General features: G+C 36.0%; 1 protein-coding gene across 1 annotated transcript in view; it reads right to left on the minus strand.

The window, feature by feature from the left end:
* The window catches only part of MEOX2 (mesenchyme homeobox 2), a 75,869-nt gene extending 55,068 nt beyond the window's left edge, over positions 1-20,801 (minus strand). Inside the window, exon 1 of the mRNA NM_001098045.1 lies at positions 20,086-20,801. Coding sequence (NP_001091514.1) covers positions 20,086-20,599 — 514 coding nt within the window. The 5' untranslated portion in view covers positions 20,600-20,801. The remainder of the gene's footprint in view (positions 1-20,085) is intronic.
* Between the last annotated feature and the right edge of the window lie 109 nt (positions 20,802-20,910).

The following is a 20,910-nucleotide window of genomic DNA, read 5'->3' on the forward strand; positions in this document are numbered from 1 at the left end:
CAACTTCAGAATGGCCCAAATTGTTCCTCTTCCATGAATGACCAATTTTACCAGGAAATAAATGTCAAGTAAGGCAGATACTGGGATCCCATTGATGGAAATTCTATCCCTTCTAGATTCAAGTAAAAGAAATCAGCTAACTAACACATAGTATTTAGTCAAAACAAAAATAGACAGTGGTAATTAAATGATAATATTGCCAGTCTGGAGAAGATTATAGCAATAAGAAAAAGTTACTGAGTTGGAAGTTGTTAGCCCCAGCTCTACATACATTATTTTAGCGATGCCACTTTCTGAGCCTCAATTTTCTCATCTTTGCTCACAAAGGTCTGTAGAGTCAAAGCTCTGGCTTTTCCAGTCGTCATGTATGGATGTGAGAGTCAGCTTTCAAACTTTGTGCTGGAGGAGACCCTGGAGAGTCTCTTGGACAGCAAGGAGATCAAACCAGTCAATCTTAAAGGAAATCAACCCTAAATATTCAATGAAAGGACTGATGCTGAAGCTGAAACAACAATACTTTGGCCACTTGATGCAAAGAGCTGACTCTTTGGAAAGGACCCCAATGCTGGGAAAGGTTAAGGGCAGGAGAAGAAGGTGACAACAGAGGATGAGATGGTTGGATGGCATCATCGACTCAATGAACATGAGTTTGAACAAACTCTGAGTGATGGTGGAGGATAGGGAAGCCTGGCGTGCTGCAGTCCATGGGGTCACAAAGAGTCAGACACAATTAAGCAACCAAACAACAACAAGACTGAAAGGATGATTTTGATAATTTCTATAATCCCTTCCAAGTCTAACATTCTGTGAAGTTACTTGAATATGGTCTACAGGGAGGTCTTAAGAGCTTTCAAGATAAAGATGGAGAGAAATGCCAAGAAAGCCAAAGAAGGAAAACCAAGGAAGGACTAAAAGTCATTTCACATGTTCACAATATTCTACTAAAGTGAGCCTTTGAAATATGGGACAGCTAACCACTCCAGTGTTCTTGCCTGGAGAATCCCAGGGACGGGGGAGCCTGGTGGGCTGCCGTCTATGGGGTCGCACAGAGTCGGACCCGACTGAAGCAACTTAGCAGCAGCAGCAGCAGCAACAGTATCACAGTCCTGCCTAAAAATGTACTCCACAATGCCCTTCATGGACTTAATCCTTTCTTGCCTTATTAAGATAACATTAATATCCTGCCAAATATACTCCCAAATATATAGTTAGCCAGCTAGCAAAATCTTTCACCTTTCACTGTGATTTTATCAAACAATGTCCTGGGAATAAAATTTTTGAATTATAAAATTTAGCTATCTACAATCAATTACTACCTCTTGGTGCATAAAACAAAGGCATCCTTGAATCATAAAAATTAAGGATTTGGTTAAGAATGCCCTAGGGGCAGATTTTGTGCATGATCTCAGGGGCCCAAAACCTGCTTTGCATTTCATAGATCATTATTCATATTTTTCTCCCAGGATGACTTGATCCAGGTCATTGTTTAATAGATTTTCATGGGCTCATAACTTCAGAAAGCAGAAGTAAGAAGGGAGAGGAACAGGGAGGTTCATACATTTTCTGAAATCTTCTTGGACTTCTCCACATATTTTCATCATCTTTGCTACACCAATATTTCTTCTATCATATTGTTGCATCTGGTTGTTTCTGTCTTTGCCTTCCATGCTATGTTGTGGACCCTTCCAGAAACCTCAAGGTGTTCTATTCATCTTACTGTACCCACAGCACAGAACTAAGTCCCTAGCACAGAGTACCCATTTAGCGAATTATGTCTGAGTTTGTGAATTATGAGGCTACTGAAATACCTAAGGTATTGTGTGTGTCCTGTGTATTTCTGGGACCAGGGGGAGGATAGGCTATAATGTGATACTAATTACCATTTATTTTGTGTCTCTGTGGTGCAATCGGTTATCATGTTCAGCTGTTAACTGAAAAATTGGTGGTTCGAGCCCATCCAGGGATGCATCTCACCCTTTTGGGGTCCCTGGTGGCTCTGCAGTAAAGAATCTGCCTGCCAACGCAGGAGAACCAGGTTTTATCCCTGAGTCAGGAAGACCCCCTGGAGGTGAAAATAGCAACTCACTCTAGTATTCTTGCCTGGAGAATCCCATGGACAGAGGAACCTGGCAGGCTACAGTTCATGGGGTGGCAAAAAAATAGGACATGACTTAGTGACTAAACAACACCACCACCATTTATTCAGTCATCCTCTGGGTCATTTTTTTTTTAAAGGAATTCAGCTTTATCTAAAATACTAATACAGCTTCCTTAACAGGCAGTCGAAAATGAATTGTATTAGAAAAGGTAAAATGAGAATTTTTTGCATTTTGCTTTTCGTATTATAAGAAGAGTAGAGAAAATATGAGAGTATTTATGTCTGATCACAATAAACTGTGGAAAATTCTGAAAGAGATGGGAATACCAAACCACCTGACCTGCCTCTTGAGAAACCTATATGAAGGTCAGGAAGCAACAGTTAGAACTGGATATGGAACAACAGACTGGTTCCAAATAGGAAAAGGAGTACGTCAAGGCTGTATATTGTCACCCTGCTTATTTAACTTATATGCAGAGTACATCATGAGAAACGCTGGACTGGAAGAAACACAAGCTGGAATCAAGATTGCTGGGAGAAATATCAATAACCTCAGATATGCAGATGACACCATCCTTATGACAGAAAGTGAAGGGGAACTAAAAAGGCTCTTGATGAAAGTGAAAGAGGAGAGCGAAAAAGTTGACTTGAAGTTCAACATTCAGAAAATGAATATCACGGCATCCAGTCCCATCACTTCATGGGAAATAGATGGGGAAACAGTGGAAACAGTGTCAGACTTTATTTTTTGGGGCTCCAAAATCACTGCAGATGATGATTGCAGCCATGAAATTAAAAGACGCTTACTCCTGGAAAGGAAAGTTATGACCAACCTAGATAGCATATAAAAAAAAAAAAAAGGAAGAAAAGCAGAGACATTACTTTACCAGCAAAGGTCCGTCTAGTCAAGGCTATGGTTTTCCAGTGGTCATGTATGGATGTGAGAGTTGGACTGTGAAGAAAGCTGAGCGCCGAAGAATTGATGCTTTTGAACTGTGATGTTGGAGAAGACTCTTGAGAGTCCCTTGGACTGCAAGGCGATCCAACCAGTCCATTCTAAAGGAGATCAGTCCTGGGTGTTCATTGAAAGGACTGATGCTGAAGCTGAAACTCCAATATTTTGGCCACCTCATGCAAAGAGTTGACTCATTGGAAAAGACTCTGATACTAGGAGGGATTAGGGGCAGGAGGAGAAGGGGACAACAGAGGATGAGATGGCTGGATGGCATCACCGACTCGATGGACGTGAGTTTGGGTAAACTCTGGGAGTTGGTGATGGACAGGGTGGCCTGGTGTGCTGAGATTCATGGGGTCACAAAGAGTGGGACATGACTGAGCTACTGAACTGAACTGAACTGAGACAGATATGAGACACAGAACTGAGGCACAAATATCTTGTGAATTAAATCCCTTTTTCTGCCTGCGACTCTTGTATAAAGCAGTCTCTCTCTCATTCAGCACCTCTTTAGGAAACAGTTAAATTGTGGAACCTCTTTATTCCACCCACTTTGAATAACATATTTAAATTTTCTATAGGTTTATTTTGACTTTCTCACAACCTGAGTTTTCAAGGTAAAACCATCCAACTTGGATTTCACCTATATATACTGTGTACTAACATCCATTCAACTACCTTATTGCATTCAACTGTCATACTTTAATTAAAGATGTTTTATTAAAAAAAAAAGAGATACTTTGCCTGTGCAGACTATTTATTCTAACTGGTCTTTATAAAAAATATAACCCATCATTACTGTGTCCATGGTAAAAGCACACTGTTTTTTAAACTGGGGAAAAAAGTAAAAAAAAAAAAAAATTGCTATTAGTAATAGAGATTACCACATCCACACATTTACACACCAATGGCCACCAACATCTTATGAGCAAATTTTCAATATAAAAGTAAACTCATAAATTTCACTCACTGAAAATTACTAAAATGTTTTCCTTACTCGTCTTCTACACTGCCAATAAAACTTTATTACAAATTACATTTGGTCTGGCCTGATTCTGTTCCAAAACCTCTCAAAAAACAATGAGAGTTGCCTGGACACTTACATATGCTTGGCCCAGTACTGTAATGTGTTTTTTTTTTTTTTTTTTTTTTTTTTGCGTTTCTAAGATGGTCTGAACACAATTGTTAATGTTTTTCTATACTTTCCTACATGAGCATACACTCTCAACTCATAAATTCTAACGTGAAAGTATCCCGCGGTATCTTGGCTTAATATGTAGTGTTAATATTGCCTTTTCTCCCACAGATCACTAGCAGTTCAAGTATCAATTAGTTACTAATTAATCTCTGTTAAAAATGAATCCTCTGATGACTAGTCCTGCTTTCCACATATTCAGAACTCTGCGGTTGGCAGCTTCATCGTGTGATGTATGGCTGCGGCCAAGCAGACCCAGATGGTTCACAGGACAGCTGTGAGTCTCCTTATACTTCAGTTTTCCTTGCATTTGCTCTTTTCAAACGCCAAGATGAATACTTTATCCTCATTTTCTTCCCCCAAAAAGTCTTGTCTAATGTGCTCTTTCAGTTTGTCAGCTACCTGACTTGAAATTCTGGAATTCATACCAGGGACTGTAAAAGATCAGATCTTGTGAGAGGCTTTGAAAGTCAGTAACTCTTTCTCATTAATTGCCACTGTCTGATTCTATTAAGTTTTCATACTTTCTCCCTGGAAAATCTAGCCTAATTCCTGGCATGTTCCCCACCCTTTCCCAGAAAAATGTTCTCCTCCCTATTCCTCAAGAGGCCTTCTGAAGAATCTCCCTAGTTGACCTTACATTTTTTAATATGCTTTCATTGTTTGTCTTCCCACTTCCAAAATTCTATTATTTTTTACATTTACATTCATCATATGTTGTCATTTGCTTTTTAAATTCTTCATTTACTTCATTTTAATTTACCACTGAACAATTGATTACTCTTTCAGTAGCTGAACAGAGTAGTAAAGCTGTCTAGATGCACTGTTCAATTAGACTTTTTAACAGATCAAAATGTTCTCTATCTGCACTGTTCAATACGTTAGCCAGTGTCCACATATGACTAGTGAGTATTTGGAATGTGTTTACTAATACAAAGGAACTGGTTTTTAAATTTAATTAATTTTAATTAATCAAAATTTAAATAGTCTTATATGGCTAGTACTACCATACTACACAGCACAGGAGACTAATATGATTATTGGTGATAAACACAGAAATGGGCATTTCTAGTAATTTTGTAATATTTTATTGAGCGACCATGTCTAAAAAAGCTATCCATGTGAAGGAAAGGATAAGATTTAGAATACAGAGTCTCGGCCTCTCATAAATTTTCAACCTAGAAACAAGAATGTTCTATTGGTAGTTCTCAGTCTTGGCTATATGTTAGAATCAACTTGAGAGCTTTTTAAAAGTATCAGTGTTCAGATGAAATAACAAGCTACCTGAGATTTGTTTCAAAGTAATTGGGACAAGGCAAGGGAGGAGTAGAATGGCATAAATGAGTTAAGATGTGTCATGCGTTGACATATATTGAACATGATGGGCACCTGAGTGTTCGTTATATTATTATCTCTACTCTTTTATATTATGATTTTCTATTATAAATTTTTTTAAATTCCAGATCTACTCTAGAGTCACATAATCATAATCTATGAAGTATTAGAATTTTTTGAGAGTTCCCAGACCATTCCAATATATTAGTGTTGAGAGTTACTGGTCTGAATAAATTAACCTTATGCATGTGTGTGTGCTAAGTTCCTTCAGTCATGTCCAACTCTTTGCGACCCTATGGACTGTAGCCCACCAGGTTTCTCTGTCCATGGGATTCTCCAGGTAAGAATACTGGAGTGGGTTGTCATGCCGTCCTGTAGGGGATCTTCCCAAGTCAAGGATCAAACCCTGTCTCTTACATCTCCTGCATTGGTAGGTTGGTTCTTTACCAATCGTGCCACCTGGGAAACCCTAAATTAACCTTATGATACCAAGTTATCAAAAAGGTCCAGAAGCATGTAAAATCTGAGAGTTATTTTTCTTTATGAGTTGAAGGAATTATTAAAATAGAATCAGTGTCAGAGTCATGGATAATAGATTCTTAAACAATTATTAAAATGTTTTGCAGTATGGATTAATTTTACTTTTTTATAGAAATAAATGCTAATTTCCTTGGACAAGTAGTCTTGTTGCAAACTTTCTTTTCATGAGACAGTTCATGTGATGCATGACTAAACTCAAAACAAGTGAGATGAGTTTTATTTAGCTTTCCCACTCCTCTGTCACTGTTCTTTTCCTTAATAGCCAGGCCACCTCATGTGTGGTCACTCGTCAGTGTCTTGGATCCAGATTCTCTAATCACATACCATTGTGTGATCTGCTTGGCCAGTTAGTTATACTCAAAGCAGAATGATACAGACTGAGGCATCATAGATTGAATCAGTGTCACTATATCAGGGTGCTCAGAAAAGGGACCTTACATTTCTTTTTTTAAATTCAGTCTACTTGAAAAATTAGAAAATAATCTATCTTCTTTTTCAAATCACCAACTATCTGTGCCACTATTCAATACTACAATACAGATTAATACTCCATATTTTCCCCGGCTGCCTGATAATTTCAAGTTCAATATAATTTTTTTGGCTTTGTTAAACGATATTTTAAGTACTATGATTACTTGGCTGTATGTAATGTGCAAAAGCTCAACAATTCATAGCATAGCTGCACAGAATGTTCAGAGAATCTCACATCTTACTCCCAAATAATGGAATGAGACATTCCTATATATTAGTTGACAGGAAATTGGCTTAATAATCACTGAATTATCAAAAATAAATGCATCTTACCTCTTAAAAGGTGGACAATTTTTGATGATTTATAAAGTTTCTTACAAATGTATGTTTCTATGCCTCATCAGTTGACAAATGGCAAATACATGCCATGTCATCAAAGGTATTTCACTTTAGAAAGCATCCATAAAAGTCATTCAGAAACAAATACAGATAACTACTTAAAGTCAATATTCATTCAACTCCCTTATGGATTGGCCAACAATCTTCTGAATTTGCCAACTACTAGAATCCTGGAACCGAGAATTTCAGAAAACCCCTGATATAGACAATTCATTCAACATTAATGAAGCATTTTCTATGCCCCAAATGGGATTTACCAAGCACTTCTGTGCACCTATCCTAATGCAAAATGCCACATTAAAAGATAAAGAAGGCAGACTTTTTCTTTGTGAATACATGTAATGCAAATCACAGACTAGAGACATGCGGAATAGGAACAGCAAAGAGAACCATGAGGCAAAATTTAACTGTGTTGTTATGCAGTATACAGACATTAATGTGGTAAGAGAAGTGCAATGATTAACTTAGAGTAGTATTGACCTGGGAAGTTGTCACAAGCTGTTTTTTAATGAAAATAATAAATATATATATATAGGAAAAAGATGTTATAGGCTACAGGATCAAAATAAAAATCAATCTGGCAGGCAGCACAGAGCTAATTACACACACACATGCATAGATATACACAGGAGTACAACAAAACTAGTGAAATTCGAGTAAGATTAGCAAATTTTATCAAGATCAATTTCTGGTTATATTTTTGTATTATAATATTAACCCTGGGGAAAACTAAGTAAAGCACACTGAGATCCTTGTTTATTATTTCTTATAACTATATGTGATTATACAATTTTCTCAAAATAATAAACTATTAAAAAGAGGTAGACATAAACAAGTTTATTGAGGAAATACTGGTTTTAAAGAAACAAAAGCAAAATCAGTATCAGACCAATTGACCCAGCCGGTCAATAAAGCCTTAAATGATTGGGTTGGGAGACTGTTAGATGGAATGCAATTAACATATATCCCTAAATCCTAAGCAAACAAAATAAACATTGGATGGTAAGTAATATTAGCATTTCTTAACAAATAGAAGATGCAGAAAATCTTGTGGGAAAGGTTCTTGAATGAAACTATATGTATTTAGGTACTCACATTAGGAATTATCAGAAGATAGTCTTAAACTAACATTTCACACTGTATTTCAAAGATTAAATGAAAGATGACTTTGACAGAAAAAAACTGATATAAGTGTATCTATCCGATTATGTATATATTATATGTATGAGATTATGTTAGACGTTTAATTGTTTGTAATATATAATTTATATTAGATATAGATGATATTAAACAAAACGTGACTGCACACAAGAAGCAGCACAAGTAAAATCTAGTGTTGTATCATCGGCAACTATTAGCCACTCCATGCATACTCATCAAAGCCTATAATTAAACATTCGTACTGTAAGTACAGAATACTTTCAGTTTAATGCAGAATTTCAAGAAGACAAATGACAAAGTCCAAGTATTATTATATGTTGAATAAAGGATTTCATTAGGGAAGAATGAACAGAAGTAAATACATTGACAACAGAGAGCTACATCAGAAATCCTTGGGGGAAAACAAAATTAAGTGCAAGAAACATCGAAGTAGGAATACGAAGAAAATATAGAAAATAAGGAATGGTAAGCAATAGAGTGGATTTGGGCTTAGCTGTGCAGGAAAAAGCAACATGACTGAGTTTTGAAGTTAAGTCTGCTGGAAAAGGAGTGGAAAATCATCAAACTAGGTAGAAGAGTAATTATTTATTTTATTTTGGCAACAGAGTTATATGTAGATAAAAGAGGGTACAAAAAAAATTCTTGGAAGAACTAACTGTGTATTTTAATTTTGTTTTTGAGGGTCTAGTAAGAATGGCAACCCACTCCAGTGCTCTTGCCTGGAGAATCCCAGGGACGGGGGAGCCTGGTGGGCTGCCGTCTATGGGGTCGCACAGAGTCGGACACGACTGAAGCGACTTAGCAGCAGCAGCAGCAACAAGAATTAAGGATCTGGAATTACTATTAGAGTTCAGTGTTAGAGTGTTCCAGAGGTTATGTGGTTCTCTGCATTGGGGATGAGCAGATGGGTCTGGTGTTTACAGACTGTGGGGCAGACGAGTGTCGGCAGAACTGGAGGAGAAACAGGGAAGGTATGCCTGCTTAGCAAAGGCAAAAAATGGCCAATTATTAACATTCGTTAGCATATTCTGGGAAAAAAGATTGTATTCAATTAAAAAATAAGATCAATACTTATTTTTAAATGGAGTTAGATTTAAGACGTGAGACAAGGGAAAGTTGTGTGGTGTCTACCTGTAGTTATTTATGACTTTCAATACAAAATGCAAATATAGGTAAAGTCCAACTAAACAAAATCTATTAGTAGCACATTAAACATTTTAAAACAGGAAACAGAGTCTTCAGTTCACAAATGGCCTATCCAAAATATGATTCCATTTACATAAATACCTATTACTTATAAACATCATATAACAAAGTCCATCAGCACACTACCAGATATTAAACTTTAAAATGCTATGGTTCATTGTATGAGGTATCAAAAATATACAGGGATAATGGTAACCCATAGCAAGAACTATGCCATCATAAAACTAAGAAAGAAGCTAAAAAAGAATAACAGTGTTCATATTCATAAAACAGTAAAAAAACAACCAAGGTAATCATAAATCCAGATTCAGAGAGAGGTAGCTTACACCCAGGTAAAGCATTTTGTCAAATACACTTTTATTAGCTCAAAAGCAGTAGCCAACATTTCAAATGATGCTGTAACTTACTTTTATTGGGAAAACTAAAAACTTAAGGTTTCAAAATAGGATAGGAGATTTTCCTTTTAAGGGCACTAGGCTGAATGAAGTCAGGATATGGAAGTTCAGCTGGCACTACTTGGCTGAACTGACAGACATTACTTCACTTCACTGGGTGCACTCTCTCATCAAAAAATGCACTCATTGAACTAGGTGGTGGCTCAGGTCCCTTCCAGTGTCTTGATCATTCTAATCACCTGTTGAAACATTATAGATTATAAGTCAGTAAGAAGACTGACAAATCAAGCCTACCCTGAAAGTCAAGAGGAACGAAATAGCTGATGCAGTCAGCCCTTTCTTGTCACCTCTGTGTATGACTGAACATTTAATGTTTTGTTCTTCTCCATGTACCTGCTCTCTGCCCTTCCATGATCTAGAAGAGAAACAATCACTAGTCCTTTGAAACTCTCATTTTAGGAATTAAACTGCTGTTAGTCTAAGAATTTTGAAAGACTTAGCTCTGGACATTTAGAATTTTAATACAGTATCTGATTTCACTATTTATTCAAAAGCAACTGCCACAGACCATCATATATAACAATATAAAATTTCTCTGAAATATATATCTGAATTTCCCCACATTAAACTGCAGGCCTAGAAGAGGTGAGTAAGCTGCATAGAATGAAACTAGCTAATCCCCCACAACTTACAACTTGGGGGGAGTTTCGCACTCTATTGCCTGAACCTAAGCAGTACTTCTCAACAATTTATTAAATATAAGTAAATTCACAAACAAATAAATATTTGCTTTGAAAAAAGAACTTACCACTATTATAAAACTGTCCTTTTGTATTTAATGTGAGATATAATACAGTTTTATGGGTTTTTTTTTAAGTATTTGCATATTTGTCATTCATGAGGGTCTCCTAATGGAACCACTCAAAGTAACAATGGGCTTATTAACAATATTAACATATTGTTAATATTACATATTTACAATATTATAATTGCAATATTATAATTACAATATTATTACATATTGTTAATCTAATATTAACAATATGTAAATTCTCTCAGCAATGAACTTTATAATTCAGCAGAAAAATGTTCTGTCCAACTTCCTAGTTAACAATGGCAACAGACAACTGACATTTCATTGTCATATTTAAAAAACCTTTTGGTTTAAGTTCTGTTCCCTCTTGACTAAATACCTCTTTGTACCTTCCTCTTGAAAACAAGTGTTTGATGGAGAGGTGTAGAAGACATTTGAGAAAGGTTAGGAGATATCCAGTCAAAAAAGGCAATGGAATGGGAATCTTAGGGGTTATTAAGTGAAGGCAACTTGAGTTTCTCATAAAGCTTGGTTTAAAACTCACTCTGCATTTCAGGAAAATGGCATGCGATGGATGTACAATTCTAAGGATAGTTGAGGATTATTCAAAATAATCTTTCAGGCAAGTAACACTTCCTACAGCAATATTACTAGTAAAACACAAATAAACAGGCAACATAAGACAGAGATTATTTTTTGATGGTGAATACCCACAACAGAATTGTACCTACATTGATAGAAGACAAAAACAACAATACTTACTGAGCCAGACACTGTTTTAAGTACTTTATGTTTCTTGACTCACTTTAATTTTTAGGAAACTACACTACAGAGAAGTTAAATCATAGTTAGCAAGAGACAAAGGTTAAAAAAAACTCTTGACATTTCTCTTCTGTGGCCTGTGTACCTTTAGGTTGATATCTAAGGATTTTATCCACCAAGACCTGAGTGATCTGCTTCTCTATCTTCTGATTGTGGTGGTGGTTTAGCTGCTCACTTGTGTCCATCTTTTTGTGACCCCATTGACTGTAGCCTGCCAGGCTCCTCTGTCCATGCAATCTCCCAGGCAAGAATACTGGAATTGACTAGAAGGGAATTGCCATTCCCTTCTCCAGGAACTCTTCCTGACCCGGGATCAAACCCATGTCTCCTGCACTGGAGGCAGATTCTTTACCGACTGAGCCAACAGGAAGCCCCATCTTTTGAATACACCTGGCCAAAGGGACGCAACAGAAGGGGATTGGAAAGCATGAAGGCAGGCTATTTCAAGACATTTGAATTGGGCTGCAAACTTCCACCTGAGGTCCCAACTTTGCTGGAAGGCTTCTGTTCTGCTGCTCTCACTGGATTCCAGTGTAAAAGCTCCCTCTCTTCGCCCTATCATGTTTAGAGGTGCTAATATTTTCCCGTTGTGGGCAGACCCTGGGTAGTTCTCCATCCTGTTGCTTCTCAACACACTGCCCACCATCAGATAGTCAGCATCAAGCTCTCTTCAATCATCCCTATGAGTGTGCCACCAATTTTCCTAAGAGGATGACAAAGAAATTAGATAAATCCTTTGTGATCTATCAACTACTGTCTAAAACTGCGAAAAAAAAACAAAAAAAAGGTGCTGCTCCTCCTTATTTTCCCAAACATTTGGGTATCCAAGAAAAAAATGTGGTGCTCTTCTTCTAGGAACAAAGAATAGTTCGGGAAGAAAAGGCATGCAGGATTCCTTGAATTTTGAAGGTAGACATTCAAAAGATCATAATCTTGGAAATGCATGTGGTAGCAGCCCCTAAATTTAGGTGTCTAACAGCTGGTTTTCATGCCATTTTGGTCTTTCTTAGCAATTTACATCTAGATGCTCTCTAGTTTAATACATCCACACCCGTTTACACAACAAATAAGGAGAAAAAAAAATCCAAAGTAAACATAGCATGTAGTTGGGGAGACTTTGACTGTCAGGCAGAAAAATACCTGAAAATTCATTTTATTTTTGAAAAATATTAAAGAAGAGAGATATCACTTAATGTCAATTTACACAATTAGGAGTAAATCTCTCTTTGTATGGTTCTTAAAAGGTAAAAGCCATTCAATAAATTACTGGCATCCTAAAAAATCAAAGCTACTTTTCATCAATTTAGCTCCCACTAAGTTTTTGATGGCACAATTCTATTTTCCTGACCTGCGTGTTCTCACTACCACAATAAAATCAATCATTTGTAAAATTTACTTGGTATTCATTATTTCTTTGATGAAAGTCACTGCCCATTTTATACTTTTTTTTTTTTAACTAATAATATACTTCAGTTTTCTTTGCTACTTTTTCAGGAGGCTAAGAATCCAAAAGTTTTCTATGCAGTCCAGAAAGTTGTAAAGCCGCCTCTACAGACACCGAATGTATTTCGCCAGTACACTTGCAAATAACTATCATTTGCAAAAATAAGTTTTTATTTGGGTGTCATTTCTGGCAAAGCATTAAAGCTGTATTTTCAAAGAGCAAAATTCTCAGCCTTTAAAATTCTACTGGCATCCGCCAACCGAAGCTGGACCCTCCGCTAGGTTTCCACACAGTCTGAGAGAGAGATGACTTCATCTTAATCATTTTCTTGCCCACAGTCATGTAAGATAACTGGGATTTTTTTTTTTTTCTTGTAGCATTACGGAAATCTCTTGAAATGTAGGCAGAATAAAGAGCCAGAGGAAGAGAAAGACAAAAGAAAAACTGCAGGGTGCTGGCAGATTTGATTTTGTAACTATCATCGATTATCAGGTTCAGTCTTTAGGACTCTCCACATAGCCGTATGTGCTCCACGTTTAATATTTTATTTGTAACTGCAACATTTTATTTGTAACTGCAACATTTAACATCATATTATAGTCTTTAATGTGGATACTTTCGTTCAGATGATCTGTTCTGAAGAAATTAAATTTGAGATTCTATTAGTGTATATACATACATTTATATAAATAGATTATTTTAAAGTGTGCTTTAAGTGTAGCCGCCATGTCCGAGTTCAGCATCTTCCCTGTCTTTTATACGATTAACCTTTCTACTAAAATATAGTAGGGACTAAAACCTATAAATACTAAACACCTTATATTTACAATTTCAACCAATATAGTCTATCCAGCTTCAAGAAACATACCTAAAACATCTTAGAAAGAAGACTGACAAAAAAAAAAAACAACAAACCAACCACAACACTAGGATGTTTAAATACATTTGGAATATTCTAATTGAATTGATTCTAAGAAGAGCAATGATTTCTGAATTTAAGTCTTTAAACAAAACCCTAATGTTTTTTACTACCACGAGTTATTACCTACTAAACTTGTATCTGCTGTAAAAGTAAAAACTCCAAGGCTGTAAGAATTAAGTCGCCAAAAAATATAAATATTTTAGAATTAAAAAATTTTAAGGAAATGTTAACTTTGAAAAGTACCATAACTATGGTATTAGATAAGCTGAAGTTCCAATTTGTTAATTTTTAAATCTATGTAAGATAAGACAGCAACGTAATTATTTTTGAAAGAATTTTCTTCATATAAACCCCTTTCAAAAATGTATACACACTAATACATATTTTACCTGATTTTTCTTATTCATAGGTGCATGGAAGAGATCAAAAAACATATCATACAATAATTTCAGAGCCCTACAAAATCAATATTCCAATACACAGTATCAAATTTTCAGACATTCAGAAACACTATATTGCTGTGGAAAATGTGACATTATAAAAAGTTTTTCACGAATAAGTGGATTTTAATTACATAATTCAAATTCCAAATATAGAGGGGTATTAATAATTGACCCATTTAATCCCAAATGAATGTATATTTTTCCCAAGTATTTTTTCGTTAATTTAATAAAAAAATATTTTTAAAGATTTTAAAGAGAAACATTTACTCTGAAGTATGAAAACGTCTGAAACATCTGAACAAAAAGCGACATCTGAATTTTATACAGATTAATAGATACATTATTTATTATTTGTATCCTAAAATACTATCTAACACGATTTCTTAAAGAGAAAACAAATTCCTTATCCTACTATAATGTAAGTAGAAAATCATCAGAGAAAAGGGGCTCCAATTTAAATTAATTCTACCTCTACACAGGTAATGCAAATTGAAGTCTGAGACCCAAAGTGACCTTTACTATTTTAAGTTTTACTTCATCAGAGCAATAAAACATTCTAAAAGGTTTTTTGCAATTGGATTTTGAACTTCACTGATGACTATGATTTAGAAGTAGTGTGGAGAATAAGGCAGTGTTGAAATTCATATTTCTTTATTACTGTGTCACTTCATCTCTACACGAGGGTTTCAGTTTGATACAACTATTCTGAGAAAAAAATCATAAAAGTATCATAACAAAAATAGAAAGTGTTAGTATTTAATTTTCTTTACAACCTTAACAAAAAGCTTATTATTGATAAGTAAATCATATTAATGACTAAAACACATAAAAGAAGTCACAACAATAAAATGTGTTTTGCCATTTGAATAAAAATACAATTTCTACTTTGTGCACTTTGACCTTGGTTTGTGTTTTATACCATTTTTTCTAATTTAACCATTGGAATCAGTCACCAATGCAATAATCCAGGATATGTAATTTAGCTGGTTACTCAATATTTAATCCTTCTTATTTTATGATCATAATCAAGGGGGCACATTCTACTGCTGATAGTCTTACTTCGTATCTTTTCTAATATATTTTCCTCACAAAATTTTTATTATAAGAAACAATATGGCAAAATTACAAGAAAATGAGAAATAAATCATCCACAACTATTAACTCAACAAATATTAGTTAAGGAATTCCTGTGTGTATTTTATTTTGTAATATTTTTCACCCTTATCATTTATCACTCATAAATGTTTGTAATAATCATAGCAATTCTTGGGAAAAAAATGGTCTGAAATTTTAAGAATAAATTACTTAAGTGAACATGGTCTAAAACTACAATATATTATTGTATTACATAGTTTTTTTATTTGAAATGAAAATCTAAGAAGCCATCACATTTTCTGTGTGTTTCTGGCTGCCATTTTTAATCCAGTAAATTAATGAAATTGCCCAGCATATATATATTTAAATTTAGTAAATGAATAAAACTGGCATCATTACCAGGCCAAATATATAAATAGGTTTACATGTGGAGATTTTCTTTTTTAACAGAAGTCAGTTATTAATTCACCCATAGGTTATTTATATTTTAAAAAAGTTAATTATTTCACTAAATATAGCAATAGTTTGCCATATTTCTCTGAATCTAAGGTAAGGGGTTGTCCCTTTCGTTATTTTATTCTTGTTTAAAATTAATTAGGTCTTACAATAAATAAGTTGTGATAAATTCCAATCCTGTGATGAGGGATCTATGTTTCGAAACACAGACAAACAAGGTAATGCTTAAAATAAATTTTTTCGTTTATTAGTGGCAATCAGCTTACAGTGTACCAACATAATGGTTTCCATTGAAGATTACTGTAAACAAAGATTAAAACTTAAAATGCTTGATAGAGGGTTTTTAACTCAAATGAAAGTTTTAGCAGTGCCATGCATTATGTTTGACGCTGTTCCTTTTCAAATAACTATAAATAAAGGTATTTATAGTGAAATGGAAACTTTTTCAGTATTTATTTGCATTCTTCCTTCCATCATTGCTGACTTTCTACAATAAAGCACCTTAATTCTGAAGAAATTAATGCTCTTGACTTTTGAGTGTAATCATTTTGCAAACACTCATGTAGGTCAATGGTACTCATAATTTTTTTATGTCAGGTCATCATTTTAAATGTTCACATCTAAAATTAATCTACTATTCCAAGAAAATGACTGAAAATGGTTACTTTTTAAATGTCATAGATTTGAGGCACTTAATTTGTTCAATACAAATACTGGCCTATAACCACCCACATCCAATAGACTGCATTTTAAATTCTAAAGCAAATGCTGAAAGTCGTGATCCAGTCACACAGAAATGAATAATAATGTAACTTATTTTCTTTCAGAAAACATGATGATAGAAATATCTAGAAAAAAGTACAATATAATACTAGAGGTAGGGCAAGGAAGATATTACTCTGTATTTAATGTCCAGTATATCATCCTAATACTTGCCTATCAATCTACAGAGCCAGAGAGACATAATTTGACAACAGATATTTTATGATCTTGTAGCTATAATAAAATAATTACAGTTTTATAAGAATCTAATATGATTGAAAGTCTTGTAAAACTGACACTCCAAATCACTCCTTTTTGATATAATTTTGATTTTTTATAAAATATGCACTTATATTCACTTAATAAATTTAAACAGAAAATATTCATACATTTATACTTTATATTACCTGCGTTAAAAACTAAAATTAGATTAATTTACTTTGATCTACTAACTGAAAAATAGGCAGTTTATACTTATTACTACGTTGCTTGGTGAACAATCAAAGGTAACTGAAGTGAAGTAATTCACAGTATTTATAGACTTTTTTTCAGAATGACCTGTTTGGTATAGATTGCTTTAAGTACAGTTGTAAAGTTTTGATTTCTAAGAGTTCCTCTGAAGGTGTGGCAGATGTTGGCTTTGATAATAATGCCAGAAAGCATAGCAGGTTCAAAGTTGCAAATATGCTGAACATATATAAAAGACAGTGTAATTTTCTATTAAACGTTGTTGTTTTCAATTGTTGATAAAGTGCAGTGGAAGTCTAAGGTCCGTAAATATTTGCTTCTAGACCCTTAAGCTTCTTGAGTTTGTGTATGCGTGTGTTCATGTGTTTTTGAGAGGCGAAGCGCATACAAATGCACACTGAAAAATGTTAACTATTACAGTTTCAGTATCATTATCATGGATGAAATTGGGGTTGTTTTTTAGTATTTTCCAGTGCTTAAAATTCCATTAGAATTTTGCATAGTCAGTACACACATACACATATACATACAATCTGTGAGCTGCAAGCACACAGAATTTTGGTTCTGATTTTGCCCTGGATTTATGTACTACATTCCATCTCAACTAGAAATACATACTAATTATACATTGTCTGACAAAATAAAAAAGGCCTGTGTAATGCATGGTGTGAGTTTTGTCAAATATAATTTTAAAATTTGAAGAGTGTCAACATTATGTTAATTCAGTTTTTTGGGAAATATTGAAACATTAAAACTGTACTCTAAGCAATTGGAGATATATGTGTTAATAATGTCAGAATTACATTGACTTTCTACTTTGCTTTAATTTCTGCTAGATCAAGGTGCCCTTATAATAATATGAAATGAAATAGCTGTGAGCATAAATTATAAAAGACCAAATACAACATCATTCCAATAAAAAATGATACCTTGAACTTAAGTTTACTTAAAGAATCTAACAAATATTATCTAAAATAGTAAATTTGGCTATTTAAACTTTATTTTCAAAGACTGTACATATATTCAACAAGAAATTTAAAATATATTTCCTTTTAGACAGTGAAGGGTTGTTTCAAAATATCCCATCAAAGAAAAAGTTCATTCTAACTTTCCAATGATTCTACCCTTGGTGATGATTAATTGTATTTCCCATTCAAGATGTAATCTATTAATATTTTATGTATCTGATGAAAACTTTTGTTTTTCCAGGACTTTAATTATCAACTTCAGCATGAAAAAATAAACTTATTTTGTTATATGGTTATTTCCCACCAAAGGACGGTAGCAGTATTAATATAAACAATTTTCTTAAGAAAGTCATTATTAAAATAACTGAAGGGAGTCAGTTGTTAGATTTCACTTTCCTGATTTCTCCTTGATCAAAATAACATAGGCCTATATGAAAATTCAGTTTGTCCTAAGAAACTTAGGTGCGTTTGTTCAGTTGAAGAAGCATATGAAACAATCCATCATATAGGTTTCTCACTGCAGAAAGTACAAGGAACAGTAAGAGCCTCTAGTAAATTGCAAAAGCGTCCCTGGCTAACCTGCACTCAGAACTTATCCCAGAAAAGTTAGAGTGATATCAAATGCTGAGTCTATAAAAGGATGACTGCATTCTAAAAATGACTTGTTTTCTAATGAAGATGGAAGCCTTCTTGCTATAATTAACTTTTTCACTGTCTGAAGAGTGTCTCACTTAGGGTTAGTAAAAACCATTAAAAATGAATAATACTGCTGGCAACCTTTTTGGATAAAAACTATTTTGTAATGGGGCATTAGAAGTTCACCCTGACCTTGGAATGTAAACGTTTGAGACAGAAGAACCCATTCCGTAGTCACACTTAAGAATAACTGATACCATTGCTGCAAAAGAACATGAAATATGCGGCTCAATCTCTGTCATTCATGTGAAATCTAAATTATTATAAAGGATAGACATTATCCAGTCTTTCAAAGCAGTATCTGGAATTATCTTCCAGGGCTCTTAAAACCAATGACGCAAAGAAAAAATACGTAAATATTATATTAAATAAACGACAGCTTACAAAAAGATGGGACGCAGGTTGCGTCGTAGCTCCTGAAGAAAGCTCATACCCTCCTTATAAAGCATCTTTTAACAATGTCTTTAGGACAGAGACAGGTAAGGGCTTTGACAGTTGACTGCAAAGCTTTAGTTTCTCTGGATTGCTAAAGTTTAGTTGGCTGCCAGTGCCTTCAAGCATTCGCGTTTAGTTAAGATTTCCCTTTTGCTACGCGGTTCAAGATATCCTCGCGTACGTAGATCAGCGCCTCCTACGCACACCCACTTGTAGCAGCGCTACCCGGGTTGCTGTTAAGTTTCCCAGTCCTTGTTTCGGATAATACTCAACTGGAGGAGGATTTTACTTTCCACTTTTGAAACTCAGATTTTCTTTTTGGTTAGCATTACATGAATACAACTACAATAAAGAATCGTCTTTCGTCAAGGGTCTGAGCGTATATTTAGTTCCCATTCTCTGATACATTCCTTAAAATCCTCTGAATTCCTAGACAATATCTTCTTCCCCAAGAAAGAGAAATTTTACCATTTGGAATAGGGTGCTATTTAAAGAACTCTGAAATCAGAATTAAAAAAAAAAAAAACTAAAACTTTTCTCATGTGCTCTGCCAAGTTCCACTGCAAGTTCCAAATGTTGTGCAATAATTTGGAAATCCAGTTAACGATGGGAAAAATCGAGCCATTCAGAGTCGGGAAAAGTCAAGGAAAGGCACCCGCACGCACGCCCAGCGGACGCTGCATCCCAGGGCGCATTCCTCTCCCCATCGCTCAGATGGAAGGTCACGCTTCGCAATCGATTTCACATACTTGTCACTTGTCCTTTTTTTCTCAACCCTCTGGTAAACTAGTTTGAATCTTGGAGAGCTTAACGCAGTTGGCTGCAGTGCTGCCCTCGGAGAAACACGTGCCCCCAAATAAAAGGACCAAAGCAGCCTCGCCGAATTTGGCGGCGAGGAGCCAGAGAGGAAAAGACCTGTCCCATAACGCCCGCCGCCTCACTCTAGTGGGAGAATCTTCCCATCTCTCCGCCCCCTTTCGCCGAGGGTGCCCGGCGCGCCCTTACCTGAGCTATCGCTTTTCCTCTTGCTGCCACTTCTCTTCTCCGCCTCCGCGGGTGACAGCGCCTGGCGGCCGTAGTCCCCTGGCGGGCACGCGGCCCCGGTCGGGGTGCTGGAGCCTAAGCTGGAAGAGTTGGAACACAGGACCGGCGGGCTGCTTCCCAGCTCCGGGGGCCCTCCCGAGTCCGGCTGGAGGCAGAGGCTGTGCCGAGCCGCGCTCGGCGGGGAGGACATCTGCGGGAGGTGCCAGTTGGTTTGCAGAGCTTGGTGCTGCTGCTGCTGGTGGTGGTGGTGGTGATGGTGGTGGTGGTGGTGGTGCCCCCTGTGATGCTGGCTGGCAAACATGCCCTCCTCGTTGGGGTATCCCGCGATTATGCAAGACGAGGAAGAAGTGGAGAGCTCGGGGTAGGACATGTGGTCAGATCTTCCATGGAGGGCGAGAGAGGATTGGGAGAACGGGTGCAAGCCTTGCGCGGTGGCGTGAGGGCTGCGCAGGCAGCCAAAGAGCGGGTGTTCCATAGCATGCAAGTCTCGGGTTCCAGGCAGAAGACTTCACGACGGTTCCAAACGCCACCACCCTCGGTCACTTTTCACTGGAAACCGTGTGATTTTTCCCCCTCCCAAAGCAATAGCCGCCCGCGTTTCTGCAGAGCTCGGATAATCCCGGTCCTGAGCCCTAGCGGCCAGTCTCCTTTACATATAAACACTCGGACCTGGAGAAGCTTCCCTCTGAGCTACTCAGATGTCAAGAGTAGGAGAGGTTGAAGCCAAAAGAAGGTGGTCCCAGAGAACTGCTTTCAGGGGGAAACGGCTCTGAGAGGTTATAAATA

Source organism: Bos taurus, chromosome 4, assembly GCF_002263795.3.
Source record: "Bos taurus isolate L1 Dominette 01449 registration number 42190680 breed Hereford chromosome 4, ARS-UCD2.0, whole genome shotgun sequence".
Taxonomy (NCBI): Eukaryota; Metazoa; Chordata; class Mammalia; order Artiodactyla; family Bovidae; genus Bos; species Bos taurus.